We start from the raw sequence: 27,771 nt of genomic DNA, 5'->3' as shown, positions 1-27,771 counted from the left end.
CTGGCTGGGTCTGAAAAGGTCCATAAAGATCAGTGCTGTACCCTGTAAAACAAATAGCAATAAAAATGAAACTGAATCTCAGAGAATTGCCCTCATAAGTTCAGAACTGGATATTGTCCATTATCAGCTGTTTCTTTCCATTGAGAGTTCGCATGAAGTCATGACTGTGGCAGCATGGGTGAGAATACATTGCCAAGTCCAGGCCTTCACTGTACCGTGATGTTTGGGATTGTTGGCCACAGTCTTCATGGTGCCAGTTGCATGCCATAGAAACTGGGCATTGCAGTGAACTGTGAGATGTCAGTGGTTGCAAGCCACAACATACTTGTAGGGCTTGGTATGGTGTCAGGCATTTGTAACTGGGTCCTTGAATGGTGAAACCATCCCGATTGACTTCTTGCTGGACCTTCCAGTCTTTCAGAAATACCTATTGTAGGTTCTGATGGATGCTTTGTTGACCAGGTGAGTTTACACTTCAGTTTCCAGGTGATTCAAGGGTCATAGTCTGTTGCAGACCAGGCTGCATATCACTGAAGCAACAAGTGGTCTTCATGGCCCTGAAGGCAAAACTGCTTTTGGGACCACTCCTCAGAAAGTCAGTCTGTCATGATAACTACACAGACAGGTGAAATCCGGTCACTGGAAAACACATATGACTTTTTTTTCTGAAGTTGCATGTGTCCAACTCATGGATTTGCTCATGTACTAGCCCTGGGTAAAAACTACCAACCCTCATACACACACCTCCTCTCTCTCTCATCTAAACTACCTTTTTCATTACTTCTAGAACCTAAAATAAGACAGAATGCACAGTAGTATTATTAGTGCTGCATACTCTTTAAGTTTACTGTGCATCGTTTTCTGCCTACCGATGCAACCGTCATACATATTTGTCACTGAACACAGAGATTTGACTTTAGTTACCACAAGTATGAACTATTCAAGGATCTTGACAGTATATTTTTACTAAATGTATAATCTTCACTATGTGTATAAAACCATGTAACTACAAAATGTTGTGCAAATAATGTAATTGTAATCCCATATTGTCTGCATTACTCTGTTCATTATAACTGTGTACTAGTGTGCATGCTACCTGTACTTACTGTGTATTTTTATTACTGCATCTTATGCTGTATTTACTACTCGTTATTTATAATTGTATGTTATGTTATTACTGTATGGAGCTTTTCTTCTCGGGCCTCCGCTGAAAACAGGCAGCCCTGCCCAGTCGGACATCATCTCGATAAACAAATGTGAAATAAAATAAATAAATAAAATAAAATAAATATTTTGCAGTGGTACTATCGTAAAGGAGTTTTAATACATACTGCTCCCCTTGTATCCTTCCCAGTTAGGTGACATCTTATGGAGGTACTAATTGTTTTAACCATGGAGTTTGGGCCTAGAGTGCCCACGCTGCCATAGTGCGATCACACCTATGAGCCAAGGTCCTCCCAGAGGGCAGCAATTGCAGAGCTCAGATACTTGATTTACTGGGAAGGGTGGGTTATCTTTTTGGGGAAAGTGTAGGCTGCTATACATTATTGAAATGTATTTACCTAGGTTCCAATTCCATCAGTAACAAAAAAAAACATGGTTATATCATTAAAAAATGAAAATGTTATAACACATTTACAGAACGGCGTGTCTTATAAACCATGATAATCCACTGTAAGTAGTTTCTGAAATTATTGGATTGTGTGGTGTCAAGCACTATTGCAACATTAAAAATGTCATTTGAAGTTGAATTCTTCAAAATGCAGTGTGTCTGTTTGCTTCACACATTAAAAGACCAGCAGCCTTTCATTAATGATGTCACAAGTTCCAAGAAAAAAACATTTCTCATCTATTTTTTGTGACTATTTACTGTTAGACTAGAAATAAAGTGCCCACCCCTTCTGTTAAGTTTATTCGGCTGTTCTAATTCTTTTTACAGCTGAGTGCCTGAATCTGCTTATTATTGTAAAAATATCTTAAAATGATAAGACTTTTACAAGCTTAGTTTGTTGTAGTGTGGCCTGTGTCCATAGAATGTTATTTGATTTAGATTATCTGTGCTTATGTGTTATTTGTGATTTGCACAGTAGAGGTGAGTGTATCCGTGGTATAAAATATGGGTCCTACCAGTTTCATGATCTTCTAATGACATTATAGAAGCTTAGGCACGTTCTGTAATTTGTCTTTAAATAGACAGATTCGGTAGTGGTTTGTTTTTCATTTACAATAGGATTTTATTGTTGCAGCATTCATTACAAAATGTTGAACTGTTATCCTGAATTTGGGGCAAAATATTCAAACCTCATAGGGAAATACAGGGAAAGTTACTCTGAAATATATAACGACCACAAAGCCACTAAATCCAAAAGGTTTATTAAACCAAAAATTCAAGATTCTCTAGCCCCTCGGCCCACTGGCCTTTAGTTATCAAGCAAGTTAAAAACACATTCTTAAATATACATTTTAATTAATACCTTGAATAAAACAATAAAACTTCCTCCAATAGTAAAGTCCCTTCAGTTATAATAACAACTTCCAATTGCAATCTACATTAAGACCAGAAGGCGTAATTGTTCCAAACTTTAAAATAAATAGTTTCCTTGTACAATAATTTACTTTTTAAATCTGAACCATTTAAAATGTTTACCTTTTCCAATGCAGTACCTTTCAAACCACTGTTGTCCCCTCCATGGTACAAGTTAGAATGGACTGCGAAAGGGCTTCTGTTTTCTAGTTCTTTTGTTTCTCAGACGTTCCCGCATTCTTACTTTCCCCCTTTATAAAAGAGGTTGCAACTACATCTTAGCGCATAAATAGTGCCATGAGTGTTGCAGCACTAAAAATCATTTGGTTTAAAAACAACTTAATTTTATTAAATGTTCTAACTACGTATTTACAAAATGAACATTTACCACATGGCTCCATACCCATATCAAGTGGCTTAATGGGAAGTGTCACATCACATCTGGTACAAAAAAATAAATATGAACAATTAAATCCTTAATACTGTTGCCTCTTTTAAAAGAAAGGAAAGGTTTTGCATGTAAAACACGTGCAAAATTCTTATTTTTCAAAAGAAAATCTCAGTAATAAGTAACAATGTCTACAGTTTTGAGAGTAAGAATATTATATGTAGTTACAAAATAAATATCCTTACGTAAACTTGTTTCATGTATATATCCACCAACTTTCCTTTTTCTATGATGTACCACATTCATTTGTTCACCTACATAGATACCCAGGGCTTTTAAAATCATTTCTTCACTATATGCATTTTGTTTAAACATACTTCACGTTTTCAACAATTCCTCCTTGAGAACTTAACTAACATTACATAACCTACTAATGCGTAACAATTCCCCATATGGCAAGGATCTTATCAAATGTGATGAATGACAACTTTTACCATCCAAAAAACGATTACCAAATTCAAATTTCCTTTGGACCTTCGTGTAAATCATACCATTTAAATGGCCCTCCATTTCCACATCTAAAAATATACTACCTTATTGCCTTGTTGAACACCATCAAACCGTAGGCCAAATCTGTTACGTTGTAACTCAGCTGTAAAAGAACTAACTAAAGTTTGACCACCATCACACAAAAAAATCAAATCCTCGGTAAATCTGAAATATTTAACCACATGATTTTTAAAAACTTCCAAATTATGCAAGTGTTATAACCTCAAACAAACCCATAAAGAGGTTGGCATACATGGAGGCAAAAGGTGCGCCCATGGCCGTCTCCTTAATTTGATGATAAATCTCATTATTGAACTCAAAAAAATTGTGTTAAAGAAAAATAAAATCAATAATATAACCAGCCAAAGGAGAATCCCCCCAAAAATGCTGTGTAGCTTCACTACCATAACAATGTTGAATATGTAAGCAATAACCCACACCTGGGTGCAGTGACCAAACAAAGATAACAGTGGGTAAATCAAGCATTACCCACACCCAGGCATGGGTTATTGCTATTATACAATGACATTATTTAAGAAAAAAAATACTTACTTTTTTTTAAATAATGGCATTGTATAATGCCTCCTTGCTGATCTTCCGCAGCACATAGAGATCCTCTTTCTATTTCTGATGTACTGGGCATGCGTATGGGACTTGCGTCCCCACGCATTCCCAGTGCTTCAGAAAGTAAGCAACGGAGAAAAGAAGATCTGTGTTGCTCTGTTTTGTTCCTTTTCCTTTTTTTAAATAAAAAATAGTTTGGGGCAATTTAGGGGTAGGAGAGCTGCAATCCCGACTCTTCAGATATTAAAAAGACAGCTTGAAGAAAATACAAGGGGAATCAGGTACGTTAAATTAAATACACGTACCTGATTTCCCTTGTATTTTCTTCAAGCTGTCTTTCTCATATCTGCGGAGTCGGGAGTACAGCTTTATTTTTTTTAATAAAAAAATTAAAACTTGGACAATATACCAACGGAAAAAAGCCCGGGTGACCGGACCTTTTCCTTTGGTATATTGTCAGATTTACAGCGAGTATGCTGGCCAGTCAGAGTGCACGTTTTGGAATATTAAAGGGGGTCATTGTATGATGGTATATAAACTTTGTACATCCACTGTTATCCAGTACGTTTAACTTGTCCATTCTATCAGTTTTATTTTGTCTAAAAAGTCAAAGGTATCTGTAATGTAAAAAAAATAATTTTTCCACTGGGGTTAACAGAAATTTATGTAACATTACTCCTATATTGTGTAAAAAAAATAATTGGTTGTTGAGACTATGGGGCATCCAGCTGTGTTTCTCAAATCTTTATGCACCATCGGCAGACAATAAAAATATGCTATAGTGCAACCCTCACTTGATAACTTATTAACATCCAGTTGTGTTAAATATCCCAATCTGTATCCTCCTGCTCAATAAGTCCTGAAAGTCTAGTATAGCTTTTTCGTATTCAGAAAAAATGACCACTTTATAAACATCTGTATTTTTTAAATTTTCATAACACATTCTCATATACTGGGTGTATGACCTGTGTCCATATAATGTTATTTCATTTAGATTATCTACGAGTATGTGTTATTTGTGATTTGCACGGTAAAGCTGAGTGCATCAGTGGTATAAAATATGAGTCCTTCCAGCTTCTTGATCTTCTAATAACATTATAGAAGCTTGGGTATATACTGTAATTTATCTTTAAACAGACAGATTCATTAGTGGTTTGTTTTTCATTTAGGATAGGATTTTATTGCAGCATTCATTACAAAATGTTAAACTGTTATCCTAAATTTGGGGAAAATGTCCAAACCTCATAGGCAGATGATGCAGGAAAGTTACTGTGAAATTCTGAAATTGTAATATTTTCTTTAAAAAAAAAGAAAATAATTCTAAGCATGTGATTAAAATCAAATGACATCTTTGTAATAAGTCTGTAATTGGTAGATCTGACATAGTGTAAGCCTATCATCTTAAAATGTGTATTAAATGGTTAAGGGTTCAGACAGTTAGTGAAATGTTCGTTCAGACTGCAAGAGAAACCATTACAGTTGAATGATCAGTGTTAAGATAATACTTGCCTTTTGCTAAAACAACTTTAAAGAAGTTTAAATGATGGCTAAAAGTAGGTAACAGGTCATGTAATGCATTGTCCGTGTAATAAATTGTTACCTGCTTTTACTGCCACTCCCATGGTGCAGAGGGATAAAACCTTAACTGCAACCTAAACAGATCCATGTTTGGTGCTGGAAGGGGTGAAGCAGGAAGATAGATATAAATAGCAGATGGTACGCTTATCCTGTTGGGTGGGGTGACATGCTTCACCAATTGAGCACAACCTGTGGAAGCTCTGTCTCATGCAGCCCAGGCTAGAAGCATGTGCATCTGTGCTGTAGCCATGTAGCTCAAGGGGCAGCCGCAGACTCCGCCCCAAGACTGGCAGCACTAATGTTTCTCAGTAGCTCCTATGGGATGTTCGGAGCTCTTGAAATTGGGGGAGACCCTGATTTGTGCCTGGATGATGACTCCACAGTCAACTCTTGTCTTATGGAAGAATGAATTAGTCCATGATGGCTGTCACTCTTGTGGGAACAAATGGGCTATGTAGTTGTGGCGGGCTGATTGGCAGCAGGCTGATTTTTTTTTCATATGTATACTTTTCTCTTAAAATGTTATTGTGCCACTTCGTCTTGTTTTGACTAGAGTGTTATACCACACACACACACACACACACACACACACACACACACACATTTTTGTACAGCCTTTTCCTTGGAAACAGATATTTTCTACAGCACTGAGCTAGGGATTTTGCTATCTATGTTTTAGTTTTTGAATCCAGAGGAGTTTTGATATCATCTTCTCAGCCAATGGAGTGGAGTCACTTAATGTTAATCTGTGGGATTAGTGGCTGTACCCAAAAATATGATTGGTGACTAGTCTGTATGAATTGGATGTACTCCTGGCAGTTTTGGATTCTGATTCCATGTAACCACTGAATTTTGTACTGTCTCTCTCTTATAAGTTCCTGTTTATGAGGTGAGCTGTTTGAGAACAGGATTACTGTGCAAATTATAAATGAAATCCTCAGACCTACAAAGTAGTATGTCTCAGACTCAGTGTTGTACTAACACTAGTTGCCTTTTACAGTTTCAGCCTCTTCCCATACTTGTGACCAGTAAAGTGGTATGCTGATGAACCAATAAAATGACTTGCATGTTTACATTTGTGACTTTCTGTGCTATCTTTAAATATTTTCAAGTGTTGCATTTTGTTTTCTTTTTTCCAAGCTCATCACTTTTGATACCAAGAAGAGGAACAATTCTCATTCTTCCGCATGTCTCCATCTACAGTACAAACACTCCGAACGAAGGGGAGCGCAGGTAAAGTATCAGATATCTGGGATTTATATTTCTTTTAAGAAAATAGTTTTGAGTAAGCTTACACGCTAGAGTGAAATTCACATTGTGTGGGGAAAAACATTTAAGAATGAGTTGTGAATATACCTTTAAGTAAGGTAACATCTAAATGTTTGAGGCAGAAATTACTAGCTGATATTCACCAAAAAGTGCGGCATTTGTGATGTTACTGATAATGTATCCTGCAGTTTTTAAACTACTATGCTGAGTTAATCATTGTTTTACAATTAACTTCATGGCATTACACTGTTAACCTTTTACACTTTGATGTATGAATAGCATTGCTTTCTGTAGTACCTTAAAAAGAAGTGTACTGTTCTGTTGCAGTGTAATTGTTCTTTACATATAGTAGTGCTTCTGACATGCCATTATTGACAAGTAGCAGAAGTGTGCTCATGTTGTTGATATAAGTTTCCAGTCTGAGATGTGGATCTGTTTTAAGTTGTGCATTAGTCATTGTAAGTTTTCCTGCTTATGATTCCTGATTTCTGTCGTTGTAGATATGAAAGTGTCTGTATGAGTATCGCAGGGTTGTGTTACTTTCTGTACATATTTACTGATTCTTTGAGCATTACAGTTTGCTGACAAGTTATCACTCACTCCCTCTGTCTTGTGAGTTGTGTCCGACTCCTAGAGTGACTCAGGGTACAGCCACTGCTACCTGTGGAGTTTTCAAGACAAAAGGGGGAAGATGCTTGCCAAGTCTTTTCACACCTGCGGGCAATTTACAGTCCCCGATCAACCTTATATGTACCTTTAATTTACATAATGTGAATTGTTTCATTATTTTCTTTACGGGTACAAGTGTACAAATTTTCCTTTCTCTCTTCCTTTGACTGTGCTTGGTGCTTAAAATGTCCATAGATGGTGATCATTTTATTATGTCAGCTAGGCATTACCCTTGTTTATAAACGTAATTTTATTGTGAGACGTTAAATAAAACTGTTCTACTGTGCTTAGCGTTGATTCTGGATCTGTCGTTGTGCCTTATAGTAACTTGGCGTACTTCTTGTGGACGTTTCCTACTTGTTGCTGCTCTTTTTCAGTGGTTTGTTTGTTTGCAGCTTTGCTTGCGGTTTTTGTATGTCTTGTTTATTAATGCTGACACAGAGCTTGAGCACACAGTTTTTGACCGTTTAATGCAAGAGTAATTCTTCATATGATGGTCTACTTTATAAACACATGCTGTGCTGCCTTCTCTACAGCTAGTATATATACTATTTATTATATCAATTCCCTTGGTGAGATCTCAACTTTAGTAGTGATGACTTAACGCATAGTCCTTTACATTTTTTGCCATAGCTGTGTATCCATAAACATTGTCTTATTGATGTGTACTCTATTAAGGCCTTAACTTCACTGTACTGACCACTTCAGCAATGGCTAAAAGGCATGGATTTTTGTAGTTCACACCATGAACATTGCCACTTATCATTGTGAAAGCAATCCCAATTATTTTTTCTGCTATGCTCTGAGCGTATGCATATTGTTGTGTGTTACAGCCTTATCTCACATTGGGCATTAGTGAGAATTCAAAGATGTAATGCACATTGCAAGCTGTCCACAGGCAAACAGACAACCAGGCAGTGAAAATTCTCATGAGAAGTTGCAGTAGCTGTGCCAGTTGTAAAGCAAATTACCTACGTTTTTTATTTTAATAACTTCATTGAACATTATATTAAAAAGTGACATAGGTACATATATTATGTTCATGCAATATGTATTTTAACAATTTTCATTTACTTCCACATTATGTAAATCGATCAATTCTTGCTCCTGAACACTACTCTGCATGTTTTGTTACCACACATTTCATTTCTCGGTATGTAATTTGCTCTTTCTCTTTTCTAAAGCTCCCACTTACAGTTCTTTTGTCTCCTTTACAATATTCAATATTTCAAATACAGTTGGCTTAGATTGTGGTTGCTAATAACTGTTTTTGGCAGCCAGTACCATTAAACTTAGTAAGGCCTTAGTGTTCCCGGGCAATTTAGGATTCTATATAGCCACTCAGAAGAATAATTTCCTTATTTTCAAACATTTCTCCTCCAATATTTCTGAAAAAAATATTCTTTGGGGAGTTTTTTTAAATCTGCCACCTCATTGCATTCCCCCCCAAAAGTTTCACTTACCGCTGTCTTTCCCATTACACCTTCAGCATTTGCTTTCTGCCTGAGGAAAGCTTCTCTGAAGTATGCTTGGGGTATAAAAATACCCATGCAAGCACTTCCAAGGAAAAAAAATCCTAAACCTTCTGTACTTTGTTGCATACTTGGGAACCGTACAGATGCTACCCATTATTTCTTAGTGCTTTTCCAGTCTCTCTTCCCAAGCTTTTCTAATCTCCTCTGATTGATTTTTATCATTATCATGCAGTATTTTATATGCCGTATTAATTATCCTTTTTTAATGATAAGTTCTTTGCTCATCTCAACTAGAACACTACTAGAGCTGGTCTTTCATTTAACAGTACCGCATTGGTTTCCTTTTTCTATACTCTTTTATCAATCCCTGATAGGAAAGGTTGTTTTTGACATGCAGTCCAAACGTATGCTTAGCTTTGTCCCACTCTTTTGCATTTTCCTGTGTAGTTTGTTCCCAAAGCTATAATTTCTTTGCTGTTGAGAAGGTGCTCTTTAACTGCAATTCAGTACAGAATATTCTCTTGCATTATCATTTTTGGAACTCTTATTAAGAAAGTTCTTTAGAGGCGTGTTTGACACTCCAAAATAACTTTGAGATATTAAAATGTGTTTTTGTGTGTAAATGCAGCAGCAAGATGGGACTTGTCAAGACTACAGAATTATATCCTCACTTCAGACCCTTGATTACATTTTGTATTTGTTTGACTTGGTCACACATAGTGACAGTCCTCCGCATATCTTTGGAATTATTATGTCCTGGGTGTAGACATTGGAAAGAACTTCACTAATCTGTTCTTTTTCATTATTAGGGTGTTAACCCCAATTAAGTATTCCATGGATTCTTCTTTTCTGCTCTTTGCTGTTTACTTGTAGAATACTGCAACATAGTTATAATTTCCAAAGATCAAAACTTTGGAGAACCCTAGTTCACTGGTGCAGAGGGATAAAGCCAGGACCAGATCTCAACAACCAAAGTTTGACTAGTAACTTGCATTCTGGGAGAGTCAGGTGCGGATGGTGAGAATCAGCAGGTTGACTCCAGCATGCCCAGACTGGCGGGTGGGAGAGTTGAAAGGTTAGTCAGTCAGTCACCATGTGGAACTGGAGGCTTGCAGGCAGTGATTGTGGTCATAGACTGGTGACCTTAGCTTGGCCCTGCCAGATGGGTCATCATAGTTAATTGCAGCATGTGTATAGAAGAACTATGGGGACAGTATAGCAAGGTCTTCTGCTGTGATGTAGATGCTGACATCGGTTTACCTTCATATAGTTGAAAGCACATCCTTCGAATGTGCAGATACACAAACCATTTGTGCAAATTCCTTCCCACTGACTTCTCTAAAGTTTAAAAAAAAAACAAAAATCGAACGTCGGCATTTCCGATCGCTCCACAGCTGAAACAAGTGCTACCATGGGTCAAAAAGAGGAAGAGATTTTGTTATTTGGAGCTTCAGTTTTCGCTGTTTTGCGAATTTGCAGTTTGCAGTTCGTGGCAGCAGTTTCGAGGATGTTGTTGTTGGACTTATGAAGGTAAAATGCTGACATCACCTTTAAGGGGGGAGGGGTTACAGCCGTATGCAGAAAGTCTTCATAGCTGCTTGAACGAGAGCCTGTGCGTTTGGCTCTTGCCTCATGGTGAACAAATGGGCTTGGAACAGTTGTCATATTTAGAGGAATAAATGATTCAGTACATTGACATGAGGAGGACTGATGTTCGGCAGCCAGTGGGAACCTTAAAATAAATAAATAAAAAAAATTTGGAGAATATTTCCAAGGTAAATTCATCATATTCATTTTCTTTTTCATTGGCAGTGTGGTGAGTTATATAAATATATAACGAGCAAGGGGCTTAACTCCTTGTGTGGAAGATGTGTAGAGGCATACAAATTACCCTGCTGTAGATGTAAGGTTATATTTGCAGAATATTTATTGAATCATTTAAGTTCAGTTAGGATGTTCATAGGTAGGTACTTGACTATTGGCCCTAGGGCCTGTATAAGCCTAGCCAAAAAGGTACCCTGGCTTTTGCCACCCAAGAAAATTATTTTCCTGTGCCCCTGTCAAGCAGAGCCACAGAGGTGATCCCGGGGTGAATTTCCTATTTCCCATCCAATCATCAAGATTTGTCTTGGAGTGCTAATGAGCTTTGTTTGATATAGATAGGTAGATGTTCATCGTGCATACAGCTGCAGTCATAACAGATGGGTTCTCCTGCCGTCAGGCGGGTCCTCGGTCGGCCGAATTCCAAAGTCTAGGTCCGGCGTCAGTTGTCGTCGCTTCTTCCCTGACGTCAGTGCGACAGGGGTATAAAGGAACCAGCCGACGCCATTTTCTTCAGTCTTTCTTGCCGCGCGGTGCCCGAAGCAGAAGCAGTTCGCAAGTGCTGGTCGGCCAGCTCCTGAGATTACGAAAATTTGGAAACCGAAGTCTTCTTAAAAGCTAAGTACCCGTTGAAACTTTTCTTGCCTCAGACCAATGTCAGACAAAGTTAATAATTGTATTTCTTGTGGGAAGCAAATACCGCATAAGGATTTCCATTCCCTCTGTATACCTTGTTTAGGCCCAGACCACGAAGTCTCGGTCTGTTGCCTTTGTGCTACATTCAACAAACGCACTATTAAGCGTCGGGCGGAGTTCGCCCAGCATTATTTTGGGAAAGCATTCAACTATATTATGTCGTCGGATACTCCGACTCTGGTTTTGTCTAAAAAACGCAAAGATAAGGACCGACACGCGAGGTCCGCGGCCTCTACCGACACCACACCAAAGCCGACTACACGTGGTCCGGTTCTCAGCGAGGCGCCTACACAGCCCCTGACTACCGACGACACTTCTTTGACGGTGTCTCCTGTGCCCGAGGTCGCAGGCTCCTCGGCCCACACCCCGACTACAGATACCGAAGCCACTCTTGGCGTTGAAACTCAGAATGTGGACAGGTCCACCTCCACTCAAGGTGTCTTCAGACCTTCCTCTTCTTTCTCCATCAAGGCTTTCACTAAGTCTAAAGCAACCATGCACTCTAAGAGACCAGCTACACAGGGCCCATCTCCAGGCCCCATGCCTAAGAAACAGATGCTTAAAATGGCTGAGGATTTTATTACTCTTATCAGAGGTTCTCAGCTCCCACCAGACAAAAGGCCCAGAGTGGAGGAAGATTCCCCTCCTCTGATCAGGGCTCCATTATTTCGGAGCACTCTGATGATCAGGAACATTCTTACTCCCCTTTTGAAGACTCTGATGTGGAGGAGTCCATCCCTTCTGTATCCCCCCCGAGGATTACTCATTTGGGGAAACTTTGCATACCTTAAGGGAACACTTCCACTGGGAAGGCCAAGATTATTCAGATTCCAAGAAAAGGCTTAGGGAATTTCTCTTGCTACCTCAGCACAGGCCTCTGGCTATACCTCCTGTCTTGGACATCCTAGATGATGTTTACTCGGAGGCCTGCCTTAACCCGGACTCTCTACCTCCAGCTCCAGTTAAGCCTGACAGGTACTACAGGGTTCCTGACTCACACCAATTTCTATACAAAAGCCATGCTGCTGACCCAGAAACCATCTCACAGGGCCCCAAGGGAGTTAAGGCCTCCATTGCTAAAAATCCATTACCTTTTGAGAGAGATTCCAGATCCTTAGAAAGGTGGGGAAAAAAGGTATATACCTCGGCTACCCTAACCATGAGGGCCTTAAACTGTCAGTTTCATATGCTAAAATACCAACAGTTTTTGTTATCACAATTGAAAAGTAAAATGTCACAACCTGAACAACCAGACTTGAAGGAGTTGCAGGATTTGATGCATAGTGCAGAACAAGTGGGTAAGCATACCTTACAGTGTGGTTTTGATGCTCTAGAGGCCTCATGTAGAGCTGCTGTTACAGGATCAGTCATACGTAGGCATGCCTGGCTCAAGGAACAAGCATTGCCTGATCATGTCAAAGCTAAATTACTAGACGCCCCTCTTCAAAAGGATGTACTATTTGGTGCTAATGCTGAGGAGGTATTAAGGAAAATGGAGGAAAAGGCTAAATCAATGCAAACTGTGAAAGATTTTCTACAGGTACAACCCCCACGTTTTAGTAGAAATTGGCCTTCCAAAAACTGGTCCTTTCCTGCCACGGACAGACCCCCAAAGAGGCAGATACAGGCGTCCGAGGGGCAGAGGACAATCCCAAGGATCGTTTAGAGGCAGACAATGGCAAGCTCCTACACAAAGAGGTGGTGAGGATAACTCGCAATCTTTCAGAAAGCAAACCCAATGACTTTCCCCTTTGCATGCCAACCAAGTCTCAAATGGCAGCCCCCTTAGGAGGAAAGCTGGCATTATTTTCAAAAAAATGGCATATTGTCACAAAGGACAAATGGATCCTGGACATTATAAACAGAGGCTACAAATTCCATTTTCATACCCTTCCAAAAATGAGAGGCATGCCAAACCTGCCACACAATCAAAGAGCAGAGGCACAAAGGCAAATTACAGATCTCATAAACATGAAAGCTATTCAAGAGGTACCTACGCACGAACAAGGTCAAGGATTTTATTCCAGGCTATTTCTGGTACCAAGGAAGGGAAAAGATTGGAGACCTATTTTGGACCTATCCATCCTAAACACATTTCTACTCGTACCAAAATTCAAGATGCTCACTCTACACCAACTTCTTCCCATGCTGGGCAAGGAGTCTTGGCTGGTAACATTGGACCTCAAGGAGGCATACCTGCATGTCCCAATCAGACAAAATTGCAGAAGGTACCTCAGATTTCTTGCAGGTTCAACCCATTATCAATTCTCTGCATTGCCCTTTGGCTTATCTACTGCCCAGAGTATTCACAAAATGCCTGGCATCAGTAATTGCCTACTGCAGACTTCAAGGGATACAAATATACCCCTATTTGGACGACTGCCTGATCCAAGCGGACAGCAAGCACATTCTTCTGAAACATCTGGCTTATGTAATAATGTTGTTGAACTCTCTGGTATACACAGTCAACAAAAAGAAATCAAGGCTAATACCCTCTCGGAAGATAATTTTCCTGGGTGCCAATTTGGACACAAACACCCAGATGGCCTACCTCACGCCAGAGAAGCAGAGGCAACTAATTCAATACTTCAGAACACTAGCAAATTGCACCAGGCTGACTGCAAGGAAAATCATGCAGGCTCTGGGATTCATGGCATCTTGCATCTTGCTAATCCCATGTGCAAAGCTGCATATGAGGAAACTACAATGGTACCTGAAAACATATGGTCTCAACACAGCCACAGTTTGGAAACAATAATACCACTAATTCCATGTCTGCAAAAGGAATTTCTGTGGTGGGCTCAAGCATGTCAAACAAACACAGGTCTTCCATTCAGCAAGCCTCAAGCAAATCAAGTCATCACAACAGACGCCTCGGACTACGCCTGGGGGGCGCACATGACAGATCGGTGCATTCAGGGCAAATGGTCCCAAAAAGAAAAGCACCTTCACATCAATCAAAAGGAAATGCTAGCAGTAATAAATGCTATTATAGCTTTCAAGGACCTTCTACAACCAGGTCAACTATTGATAAGAACGGACAACACCACAGTTATGTGGTACATAAACAAACCGGGAGGAACACATTCTTACCCCTGGCCATGTCACTTTGGAACATGGCCATGGACTTACAAATGGAACTACAAGCACAGTACTTGCCAGGCAAGGAATACACGCTGGCAGACAACCTAAGCAGGAATATGACAGATCCACACGAATGGAAATTGCATCCAAAAGTTTTTACAGAAATAATCCAAGAATGGGGAAGGCCGGAAATAGATCTCTTTGCCTCCCACAAAAATCATCAATTGACAAAATTCTGCTCAAGGATTTCCCATCCAAAGGCTTGGAGAGTGGGCTGTCTCTTTCAGTTGGACATCAATGACAGTTTATGCCTTCCCACCTCTTCCTCTGCTGCCCAAAGTTCTATTGAAAATCAAAGCAGACAGACAGACCAAAAATGATTCTCATTGCTCCGGAGTGGCCAAGGCAACACTGGTACCCACTCCTGAGGAGCCTGACGCATTCCCCACCATGGACCCTGCCTCTAATGCCTCTTCGTCTGACTCAGCACAGCTTCAAAACTCTCCACAGCCAGCTAAAAACACTCAATCTAGCCGCATGGAAGATTCCTTAGCATCGCAACAGGCCCTGCTCTCCAAGGAGGTGCAGGATGTCATTTTGGAGGCCAGAAGGCCATCAACTAGAAAAGCTTACTCTGCAAAATAGAAACGGTTTTGTGTCTGGAATGAGAAAAAGGGCCAGGATCCTGGAAAACTGAATTTACCTCAAATACTACAATATTTGGCTGAGCTGCTAAGCAGTGGACTTTCATTCTCCTCCATCAAAATCCATGCCTCAGCCATTTCTGCAGAATACAACACTGATCCACCTTTATTCTCTCACCCTCTCTTAAGACAGTTCCTCAGAGGGGCTAAGAATTTAAGACCTCCAAGGAAACAACCAATACCTGCTTGGGATCTTAATTTCATTCTGGAAAAACTGACCTTGCCTCCCTTTGAGCCCAGCTGCCTCATCAGATTTGCAATATTTGTCCTGGAAAACAGCTTTCCTTCTGGCTGTCACCTCAGCTCGTAGAGTTTCAGAACTACAGGCTCTCATGGCTGTCCAGCCTTTTATCATCTTCCATCAGGACAGAGTTTCCTTATGAACCAACCCGTCCTTTATGCCTAAAGTGGTATCCAGGATAGCTTTAAATCAGGCCATACATTTACCTACTTTTTATCCTAATCCTCAAAACAAAGGGGAGAGATTACTACATTCATTGGACATCCACAGACAACTACGTTATTATTTGGACAGAACAAAGCCTTTCAGAAAATCAGAACAGCTCTTTGTGTCCTATGCGGTAGGAGCTCAAGGAAAGCCAATTTCCAAACAGACAGTCTCAAAATGGATAGCCCACTGCATACGCTTTTGCTATTCCTTTCATGGCAAAACTGTACCTACAGGCATTAGAACTCATTCCACCAGGGCCACAGCCACCTCTGCAGCCTTCCTCAGAGGAGTTCCTACCAAGGATATTTTGGAAGCAGCCACTTGGAGTTCTGTGCATACCTTCTCCAAGCACTACAATCTACCATTATACTCCAAATCTAGAGCAGGCTTTGTCACTGCAGTCTTGCAGGGCATTTTGGCTCCTCCTAGTTCCACCTAGTGCCTACCACCCCTTTCTTAGCTTTGGGATTCTACCCATCTGTTATGACTGCAGCTGTATGCACGATGAACATAGTACAGTTTTGTACCTACCATAAATGTAGATGTTCGAGTGCTAATACAGCTGCAGTCCAGGTTTCCCTCCCTCCTTCCCCTCTTGGGACAGGCCTATAGGCTAACACATCCTCATACAACCTGATTGGGGTATTCATTTATGATGTATTTGCTTGCAACTACTGTATTTTGATTATATTGCACTGCATTATTACACAAATTTATGTATTGCCTTCCTTCTGGGGGGCACCTGACATCTGGGGCAAGAAAAACTGAAGAAAATGGCGTCGGCTGGTTCCTTTATACCCCTGTCGCACTGACGTCAGGGAAGAAGTGACGACAACTGACGCCGGACCTAGACTTTGGAATTCGGCTGACCGAGGACCCGCCTGACAGCAGGAGAACCCATCTGTTATGACTGCAGCTGTATTAGCACTCGAACATCTACATTTATGGTAGGCACAAAACTGTACTTTTGTTCCAGAGTATGGGAAGTCTCTGGGACAGGAATCTATCCCTCCAGCATGTTCTGTTTATTGTGGTAGAGCGTGTAACTCGGAGGGATTGGGATTTCTTTAAGTGGAGCATGTCCAACAGCACTGGGTTTGACATAGCTTTTTATGTTAGGCAGAGATTGCCCCTGAGTAGGCAGTATGCGACGGAGTAAAGCTGGAGTTTTTTGAGACGGTCTGCGTAGGGCATCTGTTTGAGGCCGGTAATCCTCTTTGTGTGGTATTTTTGCGGCCTTTCCAGTTGCTGCAGATGTCTTGTGAGGTACATACCTAAAGGGGCGTTGTTCTCTATAATGGGTCTAATGAGTGATGAGTAGAGGGGAACAATGACCTCTTTTTTCCTGGATGAGAAACCTTTTGTGATGAGGTGTGCCACATAGAAGGATTTCCTGACTACTGTGACGATGTGATTATCAAAGGAGAGATTACTGTCCACCTGTGTCCCAAGGTCTCTTTTCATCCTTTCGGTGTTAAGTAGACTACCACCTTGGTGGTAGCTCATTGGTACAGAGTTTTTACCAAAGGGGATGATAATGCACTTTTTGGCATTCAGCTTGAGGCCGTGGCTTTGACACCAGGCATCTGTCTCAGTGAGGCCCTTTTGTAGGATGTCCACATCATTAGGAGTTTTGATTATGGCTCCTAGTTTGCAGTCATCTGCGAACTTCATTAGCCAAAGACCTTCTGTGTTAGCCTGTACTTCAGAGAAGTAGATACCAAACAGGAGAGGTCCCAGGACTGAACCCTGTGGTACTCCACTTGTCACTGGTCTGAAGTTGGATTTAGAGTCTGCTACTTTCACAGTGTGGGTTCTGTCAGTGAGCCAGTTGGCAACCCATCTTGTGACATAGGGATGTATACCTAGTTTAGTGAGTTTATGTATAATTCCAGAGTGGGGGATGGTGTCAAAAGCCTTGGCAAGATCTAGATAGGCTGTGTGAACCACCTTACCCTCGTCTACGACTTTGGTGACTGCTTCAAAGAAGTCTATCCAGTTTAGAAGACATGGTCTGCCTTTTAGAAACCTGAACTGGGTGGGGTCCAGAGTTTGGAGATTACCATTGTCTTTGTTTATAAGTTCCATGATGATACATTCCATGGCCTTGCAGACCAGGCTTGTTAGGTTAATGGGGTGGTAGTTTCTGGGGTCCGTGCTGGCTCCCTCTTTGTGGAGTGGGATAACTGTCACTGTGCGCCATTCAGTGGGCACAAAGCCTCAGGTGAGGCTATGATTGAACATGGTGCTTAGGTGGGGTCCCAGTTCATTCTGTAATTCATGTAGAACGCAGCCTGGGATGTTGTCAGGTCCCATGGATGCTGTGTTCTTGGCTTTGGAGAGTGTGCTTTTTTTACCTGTGCAGCTGTGATTACAGGAACTTTGCATTCTTCCGGTATAGAAATGGGCCGTTTAGGGGGTGAGAGGGGGGTAAAGTTAGCAGTGAACATATCTGCCAGGATGTTAGCAATATCAGTTGGTTCTGTATATTTAGTGCCATTGTTCTGTAACTCAGAGCAGATCTGAGTGTTGCCAGTGAAATTCTTGACATAGGTATAGAATGCTTTGTGGTTGTCTTTAGAATCAGTGGCGATTTTGTTTTCATAATTAGCTCTGGAGGATTTTATAAGGGATGTCAGCTTCTTACTGAGGCTGACCAGGGAGTTCCTCCAATCATGGGATTTTACTATTTTTTGCAACAGTTTCTTTCTTCTGTTATAGAGCTTGTTTATGGCAGGGGACCACCAGATTGGCTTCCTTTTTTTGCAGGATAGCATCTTAGTTCTGTTAGGGATAGCATGATCCATGTTTTTGAGTTGTGGATGTAATTGTTTAATAGGAGATCCCTGCAAGGCTATATGTAGATGTCCTTCTGTATCATTGTTGCAGTAATCTTAACCTTGGGGATCTCCTGCCAAGAATAGCCCATCATCCAGCAAGTATACCAAAACCTTTAGGTCTTGTATGCACCGTAAGTCACACATATGCTCCCCACACAGGGTGTAGGGCATAAAGTTGACATACAGATACAATTACCCAGAACTTCTTTGCCTCCAGTCTGAACGCCTTCATCACTCATTGGTCCAAACGCCCTTTGCTGTACTGAATATTTAGCTGTCAGGTAACTGCCCCATTGAGGTCTTTTTTTCTTTCTACTTTGATCTTGTTTTCCTTTGGTTACCTGGAGTTTGTCATCCAAGAAGAGAAAATGTCAGTGTGGAAAGCAGATTCCCCATAAGGATCCATAAGGTGTTCCTTTTATTTGGTTGCGTCCCACAGCCATACATCCTGTAGTATTTGTAAGACGTTTATGCCTAAGACTCTTAGAAACTGGGTGGCTTCTCTGGCCATCTATCTGGAGAATGAGTTACTTAAACAGCCCAGGGTAACATGGCTGAATCGATTACCTCCAAGGTACTTCCATTGAGCAAGAAGATGGCCAGAAAATCTCAGCTAGATTCTTTAGCTGTCCAGCCTCCACCAGACACCTCTCAAGAAGCGGGTGATAGCTGTGTAGGCTGTCTGGTGTCAACTTCAGATTCCTCTGCCACGACCCAGTCCGAAGCCAGCATGGATCCTTCTTTTTGCACATCCTCTGAGGCTTTGCAAGTGTCTTCTCTGGACATCAAGGGGGAACCACAGCTGATCATCTCAGATGGCCCTAGAGGGAGTCCACAGATTCTGGTCAGGGAAGAGGTTCCAGATACTCTTATTGAATTCCATCAGGGTTCAAAACCTCCGGTGTCTGTTAGGGCTGACTTCCATACCAAGAAATGACAGAAGACTAAACATTCTTCAGTACATCCCAGGGACCCTTAAAGGGAATGACCAGAGTTTGCTCAGGTCCTGTTTAATGCTTTAATTGCCCTGAAACCTTCCCAAAGAGTTTCTGTGCCTACCCACCACGGACTTCAACTTTTGCAAAAGGCGTAGTGAACTTGATTCCTCAGATAAGGATTCAGAGTCTGATGAAGGGTCCTTGTCTTGCTCTTCCCAGATGCCTTGTCCTTTGGCTTATGACTCTTATGAAGAGGAGTCCATTAGCCCTGAGTCTCCTTTTGAGTAGTTGTCTTTTTGGGCTACAGTAGGTAGAATGATGGAATACTTTAAGTGGGATTCTTCTCAGGTGTCTGATAATCAGAAAAGGCATTATGAGTTGCTTCAGGTGGACACTCCTAAACCTTCTGCAGTGCCTCCTATGTTGCTGCATTGTTGAACAGCTTTATAGCTTTCTCTGAGAACCCTGATTTTCAGCCTCCTGCTCCAAAGAAACCTGACAGGTTCTGTGAGTTTCCTGAGGATTGTCAATTCCTATTTAAATGTCCTTCTGCTGATCCTGCGACAAGCCTTCTATGCTTTTGCCATCTACCAAGCTTCTGCTTTTGGATAAGGATAGTAATGCTATGGAGAGAATTGGAAAGAATGTCTGTGCTGCTTCCACTTTAGCCATTAGAGCTATCAGTTACCAGACCCACATAACCAGATATGCTCTGGCCTTGATTGCCCTGGCTTGCTAGGTTATTTCTGACCTCTCTGATTCTGAAGCAAAATCTTCTGCTCTGTCTACTTTTGATTCTGCCTCTCAGGCGGCTCTACTCTATCAAGTGCAGTTATGATACTGCTGATGCCCCTTCCAGAGCTGCTGCCTTTGAGTATGTCATGAGGCATTACTCATGGCTTCTGTGTAGTCATTACCTGAAGACATTAAGGCCAAGTTGCTGGATGCTGCTTTGGATAATTAAATTCTCTTTGGGACTGCTGCTGCTGATGTGTTTAAGCCTCTTCAAGAAAAAGGTAAAGCTTTGCAGGACCTTAAATATATTTTTGTGTCACCTATCCCTAAGTTCCAGATGAACTATTCTACTAGCTCTGCTTTTGTTCGTAGACAATCTCGTCAGACCACTAAAGGCAGGAAGGGTGATAGACTAGCTCCTCCAGCTAAGTCTTCTCAGGCTTTTGCTGCTCAGTAACCTCCTTTATCTGACAAGCCTGCTTTTCTTTGACATTTTGCCCCCCCCCCAATCCTTAGCCAGGTTCCGTTATCCCTTTGACTCTCCCTCTGTCTTCCAAACTGGCAACGTATCACCTCAGATTCTTGGATTCTGCCCATTATCTGTCAGGGTTACTTCATGGGGTGGGAATTCCCCCCTCCTTTTTCAGGGATTACCCTGCCTCTTCGAGAGCAGTTTCCTCATTTCTTGGAGGTTCTTGGGTCCTTGGTGGACCAGGGAACTATTCAGTCTGTCCTTCCTTCTCAAGTAGGAAAAGGATTTTACTTCAGAATGTTCTTAGCTGGAGGCCTGCTCTGATCTCTCTGTACTCAACACCTTTCTCAAGGTTCCTTCTTTTTGGAAGCCTTCTTTTCAAATCCCGTGTCCACTGTAGCTGTCCCAGGCTTTTCTGGTGTCCTTGGATCTAAAGAATGCTTACCTTCATTTTCCCATCCACCCTGTTTTTGAGGAAGTTTTTACATTTCTCTGTTTTTTTTCTCTCATTTTCAGTTCTCCTATTTGCCCTTTGGACTCACTACTTAACCAGGGATATTCAGAAAATGCCTAGCTCCTTTGATTGCCTTTTGTAGGCTCCAGGGCATTCAGATTTTGTGTTCATTAGACATGTTGATTTAGGCACCTTCTTCCATTTTCCTGTTGCAGGCTCTAGCATTCACCATATCTCTCCTCCAAAGTCTGGGGTTCACTATCAACTTTCAAAAGTCTGTCCTGACTCACTCTCAGGATCATGTGTATCTGGGCTGCAGGATTCAGATAGGCCAATGTTGGCCTCAAGTCCACCTTCAAAAGATTTGTCCTTGACGGTCTTCTTTCAGTCTCTTCTTCCTCTAACTGCCATTCTAGCCAGAGTTTTTCTTCGAGTCCTAGGATTCATGGCCTGTTCTATTCCAGTGCTCCCTCTTGCCAGACTGCAAATGCAGAAACTTCAGTGGTACCTCAAGTCAGTTTGGCTTCAGTGTTTCCATCCTCTAGATTTCACTGTGTCTCTCCTTCCTTGTCTCAAGAGGAAATTCGAGTGGTGTGTTCAGCAAATTACCCTTAACCCAGACCTGCCCATTCATCCTCCTGTTTCCCTTCTCAAAAACTGTTCATCGATGTCTCAGACATGGGGTTGGGAGCTTCCTGTGGTCACCTGAAATTTCAAGGTCTCTGGCCCCCAATCAGAAATCAGACCATATCAGCATCAAAGAAATGAGAGCTCTGATTCTGGCCCTTCAGGCTTTTCATTCCATGCTGTCTCCAGGCCCTGTAAAAATTTACACAAACAACACCACAGTGATGTGACATGTCAACAAGCAGGGGGGCATTGAGTTTTATCTTCTTTGCAGACTGGCTCTTCAGGCCTGGAATCTGGCTGTCAGTTATCAGCTTGCCTGCTGTTCAGGCAATGTGTATTCCTTTAGGGCACAATCTAGTGGCAGACTCTTTAAGCAGATCCAAAACACAGGCTCACAAATGCATATTTCACAGAGATGTGTTTCTGGACATAGTCCATTGGTGGGGTGTTCCTTCTGTAGATCATTTTGCCTCCCCTCTGAACAGGCATCTTCTTCTTTTCTGTTCCAGAGTGATATACCATCTGGCATTTAAAATGGATGCCCTTTCTTTCCCTTGGAAGGTTCATAGGTTGGTACTAGGCTATTGGCCCTAGGGCCTATACAAGCATAGCCATAACAATTCCCTGGTTATTTCTTCCCACACTATTTACTTCACTGGGGGATGTTTCTTTATGCTTTCCCTCCCCTTCCTCTACCTCCAAGGGCCCTGCAGATGATACAGATGGACATCTGAAAAATCTTGCTAATGACTCCCTTTTGGTGAAGACAGCATTGGTTCACCCCTCTTAATGCATCTGGCCAGGGGCAATCATTGCAAGTTACCTCACCAGTTGGACTTCCTCACACAGGACAAGGAGTCACTCATCCATCATCACTTGTCAACTCTTCAACTGACACTCTGCATGATAGGATTTTGATCCCTTTTAGACACCTCTTTTCGGAAGACATGCTTAGGGTTTTACAGGAGGCAGAAAACTTGCAACCATAAAGTCTTATTTGTCCAAATGGAAAAGATTTTCAGTCTGGTGCCATTCTTATAGCCAGGACCTTTTTTCAGTGGGGTCCCTCTGGTCCTGTTCTGTTTATATGAGTTGCTCCAGTCTGACTTGGCCTATTTTTCTGTAAAAGCCCATTTGTCAGCTATTTCTGCCTGTCTGCCATTGAAACCTACTTTGGCTTCTCGTTTATGAGGTCAGATAGTTTCTTAAAGGTATCCTGCATCTTCAGACCCTAAGGAAGCCTCTTTGTCGTCGTCCTCCTTGGGACCTTAATTTTATTTTGGAAAGATTGACCCAGGCTCCTGTTGAACCTTCACTTTCAGCTTTTCTGCAACACTGTACCTGGAAGGCTGCCTTGTTGCTTCCTCTAACCTCTGCTGTAAGGGTTTCTGAGCTTCAGGTCCTTATGGCCTTTCCTCCTTTGTTGTTTTTTCACAGACAGGGTCTCTCTTCATACTAATATTTTTTTATGCCAAAGGCTGTTAATGAGTTTTCCTTAAATCAGGCAGTACAACTCCCTTCCTTTCTTCCTTCTCCACATTATGCTAATGAGAGGGTCCTGTATTCTTTGGATTTGCACAGACAGCTCAGGTATTATTTGGATAAAACTAAGACCATTTGTAAGTCTGGCCAGCTTTTTACTTCTTTTCATCCCAGGACTTGGGGTTTACCAGTTTCAAATCAAACCAACTCTTCCTGGACATCTAAGCCTATTTCCATTTGTTATTCTTTTCATGGCAAGTGTCTATCTAGTTCAGTTAGCGCTCATTCCACCAGGGCTGTTGCTTTTTCTGGTGTTTTCTTCAAAGGTTTGTACACCATTTCCATACTTGAAGCTGCTACTTGGTCCTCAGTGCATATGTTAACTAAGCATTATTAATTGGATGTGGTTTCTAGAACCAGAGCAAGTTTTGCTAGGACTGTCCTGCAGAGGTTTGTTGAAGGCTCTTCCCATCCTTCCACCTCCCTCTCTTTTTCTTGAGCTCTAGTACTCTCCCTAAGGTTAAAAATACTGCAACAGTTATATAGAAAGACATAGTATAGTTGAGTAAAATCTTAACAGTAGATGACCTTCTCTTCACTGTAGCAATATTCAGTCCCTCCCTCTACCGCTCTTTTTTTCTTTGGTTACCCTCTTGGCTGAGGGCCCCCCCTCACTGGTGCAGTATTCTGTCACTCCCCCATCCCCTTTTTTTCTTTTTGTGTTTTTTTTTAGGTACCCTCCTGGCAGGGGTTCCCCCTTTTCTGTCTGTATTTTCTTCACCTGGATGTGAATAGCTTCCTTTTTGTCCCATGGAGACTGTCCTCTACTGCTGCAATTCCATTCAGGGTAACTGTGTTCGCATGTCACCTTTATGTATGAGGAGCATATATGTGATGTATGGCACGTACAAGATCTGAAGACTTTAGTATACTGGCTGGACAATGGGCTATCCTTGGCAGGAGATCCCAAAGGTTAAGAATACTGCATCCTTGAAGAGAAGGACATCTACAGCTATGGTAAGATTTTACGCAACTGTACTTTGCATGTACTACTACAGTTTTATGTTCAACTGTAAGGGAAAAATCATCTGATGATGAAACAAAGTTTTCATTTCTGTTGTGATCATGCTCATCAGTAACTACCTTTTGGAAACAAACAGGATAATTATTTTTTTATTTACTATTTACTTTATTAATAAATTAACTATCTAAGCTTACTAGACCCAAGTACATCTTTTTACCAGGTTTAGCAGTGAGTGAGTGAGTGTTTGAATATGTGTATGTATGTGTGTGTGTGTGTGTGTTGGGTGAGGTACTGTCTGGTAACTTGGTTAAAGACACTTGCTTTGTAAGTGATGATTGAAGTAACTGCTAGCTCAGTATCTGTCACAGAAGTTTCTGCTTGGATTGCTTTTTTCTGAGATGAAGTTAAACTTATCACAGATGGGGACTCTTGATTGTGTTACACTTCAGTTGTATAGGCTCTTTTCTGAGATGAAGTTAAACTTATCACAGATGGGGACTCTTGATTGTGTTACACTTCAGTTGTGTAGGCTCTTTGGTTGTTAAGCAAGCTTTCTGACATCTCAGCAGGAAAAACCTGAGCATGATTTTCTGATAGGGTTTGTATTTCCTAACCATGTCCATCCTGTTATTGAAGTGAACTCTTTCTTATCTTCAGAATCTTGCTGAGGTTAAGCATCTAATTTTACTGACCATCATCACATATTGGTCTGTAAGCTCATGACATCTAGTTTGGACTCCTGCAGTGCACAGTTTACAAAGTGTTTTGAGGATAGGATGTGTGACTTCTTCAGCTGGTTTCTGTGAGGGTTGCACCTTGGCTTCTCCCAGCCCCTGCAGGAGACGATCTCCACCTCATTCTTCTTCTGCTTCTGCAGCATCCCCATTTGCCAATAAGACTTCCAAGAGACATAAAAGGGAGAAAAATTGTGAAATCTTTAGGAGAAAGTCAAAGAGGCTAAGAAGCGTTCCTCTGACTGCTCTTCCTCTTCAGTTGCTTCTTCAGTTATGCCTGCCAAGTTTCCAAGACAGTCTGATCTGACACCTCCACCAGATCAGATTATTATTGGATCCCATAGTCCACCTCTGCTGGACCCAGGTTCTCTTAGATTGCGCACCCCTTCCTGCAAGAAAAACAGGTGTGTTGCTCCTCCAGACTTCCCTCCACCTTCTCCTCCCTCAGGTCAGTCCAATCTAACAGAAACCTATCAGTAGCAGACAGAGATAGGATGATAAGAAGTTCCTCAGGACCCAAATCCAGTTGGTGGTTCTCCAGGCTCTGACCCTTGTTGGACCTGCAATCTTCGATCCTTTCCATTTTCCTGTGGTCACTCCTACCCCAGTCTGCCCTCTGGGTTTGGGACTAGTGGTTCTGGGTTTCACCCAAGGTTTGTCCTTGTCAGATCTGAAGACTTGATAGTCTTCCACTTTGGAGACATCTCTGATTTGACCAGCTCTTAGTGTCCCTAATCCAGAAGGATCTCAGAGCTGAAGCATCAGTGACACATCTGGGGGTAAGAAATTGATACTGAGGTTTTTGGAGCAATCCCTTCCTCTTCGAGCTTTGGTCCTAGTTAGCTCTGCTGCATCATCATCAGTTTTACAGCTAGCCAGGTCGTATGCTGGGAGAAGCCTGGATTGGATGCATCAGCTCCCTCCACTGTGGTTTTTGGTTCTCCCTTGGCTTCGGCTTTTGAGGCTGTCAAGAGAGCGCTCTCTTTTCCTGGTGAGCAGAATTCTCTTACGCACTCAGCTCTGTACATCCTCCATCAGAAACTTTTGAGTCCTGATCCTGCTTTTCCTATCCTGTTGGAAAAGCCAGTCCTGTTGAGCCTTGAGACAGTCCATATCCAGAACCCCCATTCATCGTCTGAGATGTTCATCGTGCATACAGCTGCAGTCATAACAGATGGGTTCTCCTGCCGTCAGGCGGGTCCTCGGTCGGCCGAATTCCAAAGTCTAGGTCCGGCGTCGGTTGTTGTCGCTTCTTCCCTGACGTCAGTGCGACAGGGGTATAAAGGAACCAGCCGACGCCATTTTCTTCAGTCTTTCTTGCCGCGTGGTGCCCGAAGCAGAAGCAGTTCACAAGTGCCAGTCAGCCAGCTCCTGAAATTATGAAAATTTTGAAACCGAAGTCTTCTTGAAAGCTAAGTACCCCGTTGGGGAAAATTTTCTTGCCTCAGACCGATGTCAGACAAAGTTAATAATTGTATTTCTTGTGGGAAGCAAATACCGCATAAGGATTTCCATTCCCTCTGTATACCTTGTTTAGGCCCAGACCACGACGTCTCAGTGTGTCGCTTTTGTGCTGCATTCAACAAACGCACCATTAAGCGTTGGGCGGAGTTTGCCCAGCATTATTTTGGAAAAACATTTAACTATATTATGTCGTCGGATACTCCGACTCCAGTTTTGTCTAAAAAACGCAAAGATAAGGACCGACACACGAGGTCTGCGGCCTCTTCCGACACCACGCCAAAGCCGACTACACATGGTCCGGTTCTCACCGAGGTGCCTACGCAGCCCCTGACTACCGACGACACTTCATTGGCGGTGTTTCATGTGCCCGAGGTCGCAGGCTCCTCGGCCAATACCCCGACTACAGATACCGAAGCCACTCTTGGCATTGAACCTCAAAATGTGGACAGGTCTTCCTCCACTCAAGGTGTCTTCAGACCTTCCTCTTCTTTTTCCATCAAGGCTTTCACCAAGTCTAAAGCAGCCATGCATTCTAAGAGACAAGCTTCACAAGGCCCATCTACAGGCCCCATGCCTAAAAAACAGATGCTTAAAATGGCTGAGGATTTAATTACTCTTATCAGGAGTTCTCAACCCCCACCGGACAAAAGGCCCAGAGTGGAGGAAGAATCCCCCTCCTCTGATCAGGGCTCCATTATTTCAGAGCACTCTGATGATCAGGAACATTCTTACTCCCCTTTTGAAGACTCTGATGCAGAGGAGTCCATTCCTTCTGTATCCCCCCCAGAGGATTACTCATTTGGGGAAACTTTGCATACCTTAAGGGAACACTTCCACTGGGAAGGCCAAGATTATTCAGATTCCAAGAAAAGGCTTAGGGAATTTCTCTTGCTACCTCAGCACAGGCCTCTGGCTATACCTCCTGTCTTGGACATCCTAGATGATGTTTACTCGGAGGCCTGCCTTAACCCGGATTCTCTGCCTCCAGCCCCAGTCAAGCCTGACAGGTACTACAGAGTTACTGACTCACACCAATTTCTATACAAAAGCCATGCTGCTGACCCAGAAACCATCTCATAGGGCCCCAAGGGAATTAAGGCCTCCACTGCTAAAAATCCATTACCTTCTGAGAGAGATTCCAGATACTTAGAAAGGTGGGGAAAAAAGGTATATACCTCGGCTACCTTAACCATGAGGGCCTTAAACTGTCAGTTCCATATGCTAAA

General features: G+C 42.0%; 1 protein-coding gene across 1 annotated transcript in view; it reads left to right on the top strand.

Moving 5' to 3' along the window:
* Positions 1–27,771, top strand: part of ATG2B (autophagy related 2B) — a 1,825,281-nt gene that overhangs the window by 562,924 nt on the left and 1,234,586 nt on the right. The window contains exon 12 of the mRNA XM_044074646.1: positions 6,744–6,836. Within this exon, the coding sequence (XP_043930581.1) occupies positions 6,744–6,836 (93 nt within the window). The remainder of the gene's footprint in view (positions 1–6,743; positions 6,837–27,771) is intronic.

The sequence above is a fragment of the Protopterus annectens genome, chromosome 6.part0 (genome assembly GCF_019279795.1).
Source record: "Protopterus annectens isolate FY-2018-M chromosome 6.part0, PAN1.0, whole genome shotgun sequence".
NCBI lineage: Eukaryota > Metazoa > Chordata > Ceratodontiformes > Protopteridae > Protopterus > Protopterus annectens.
Note: the sequence above shows the minus strand (reverse complement) of the source record. Positions and strands in the feature narration are given on the sequence as shown.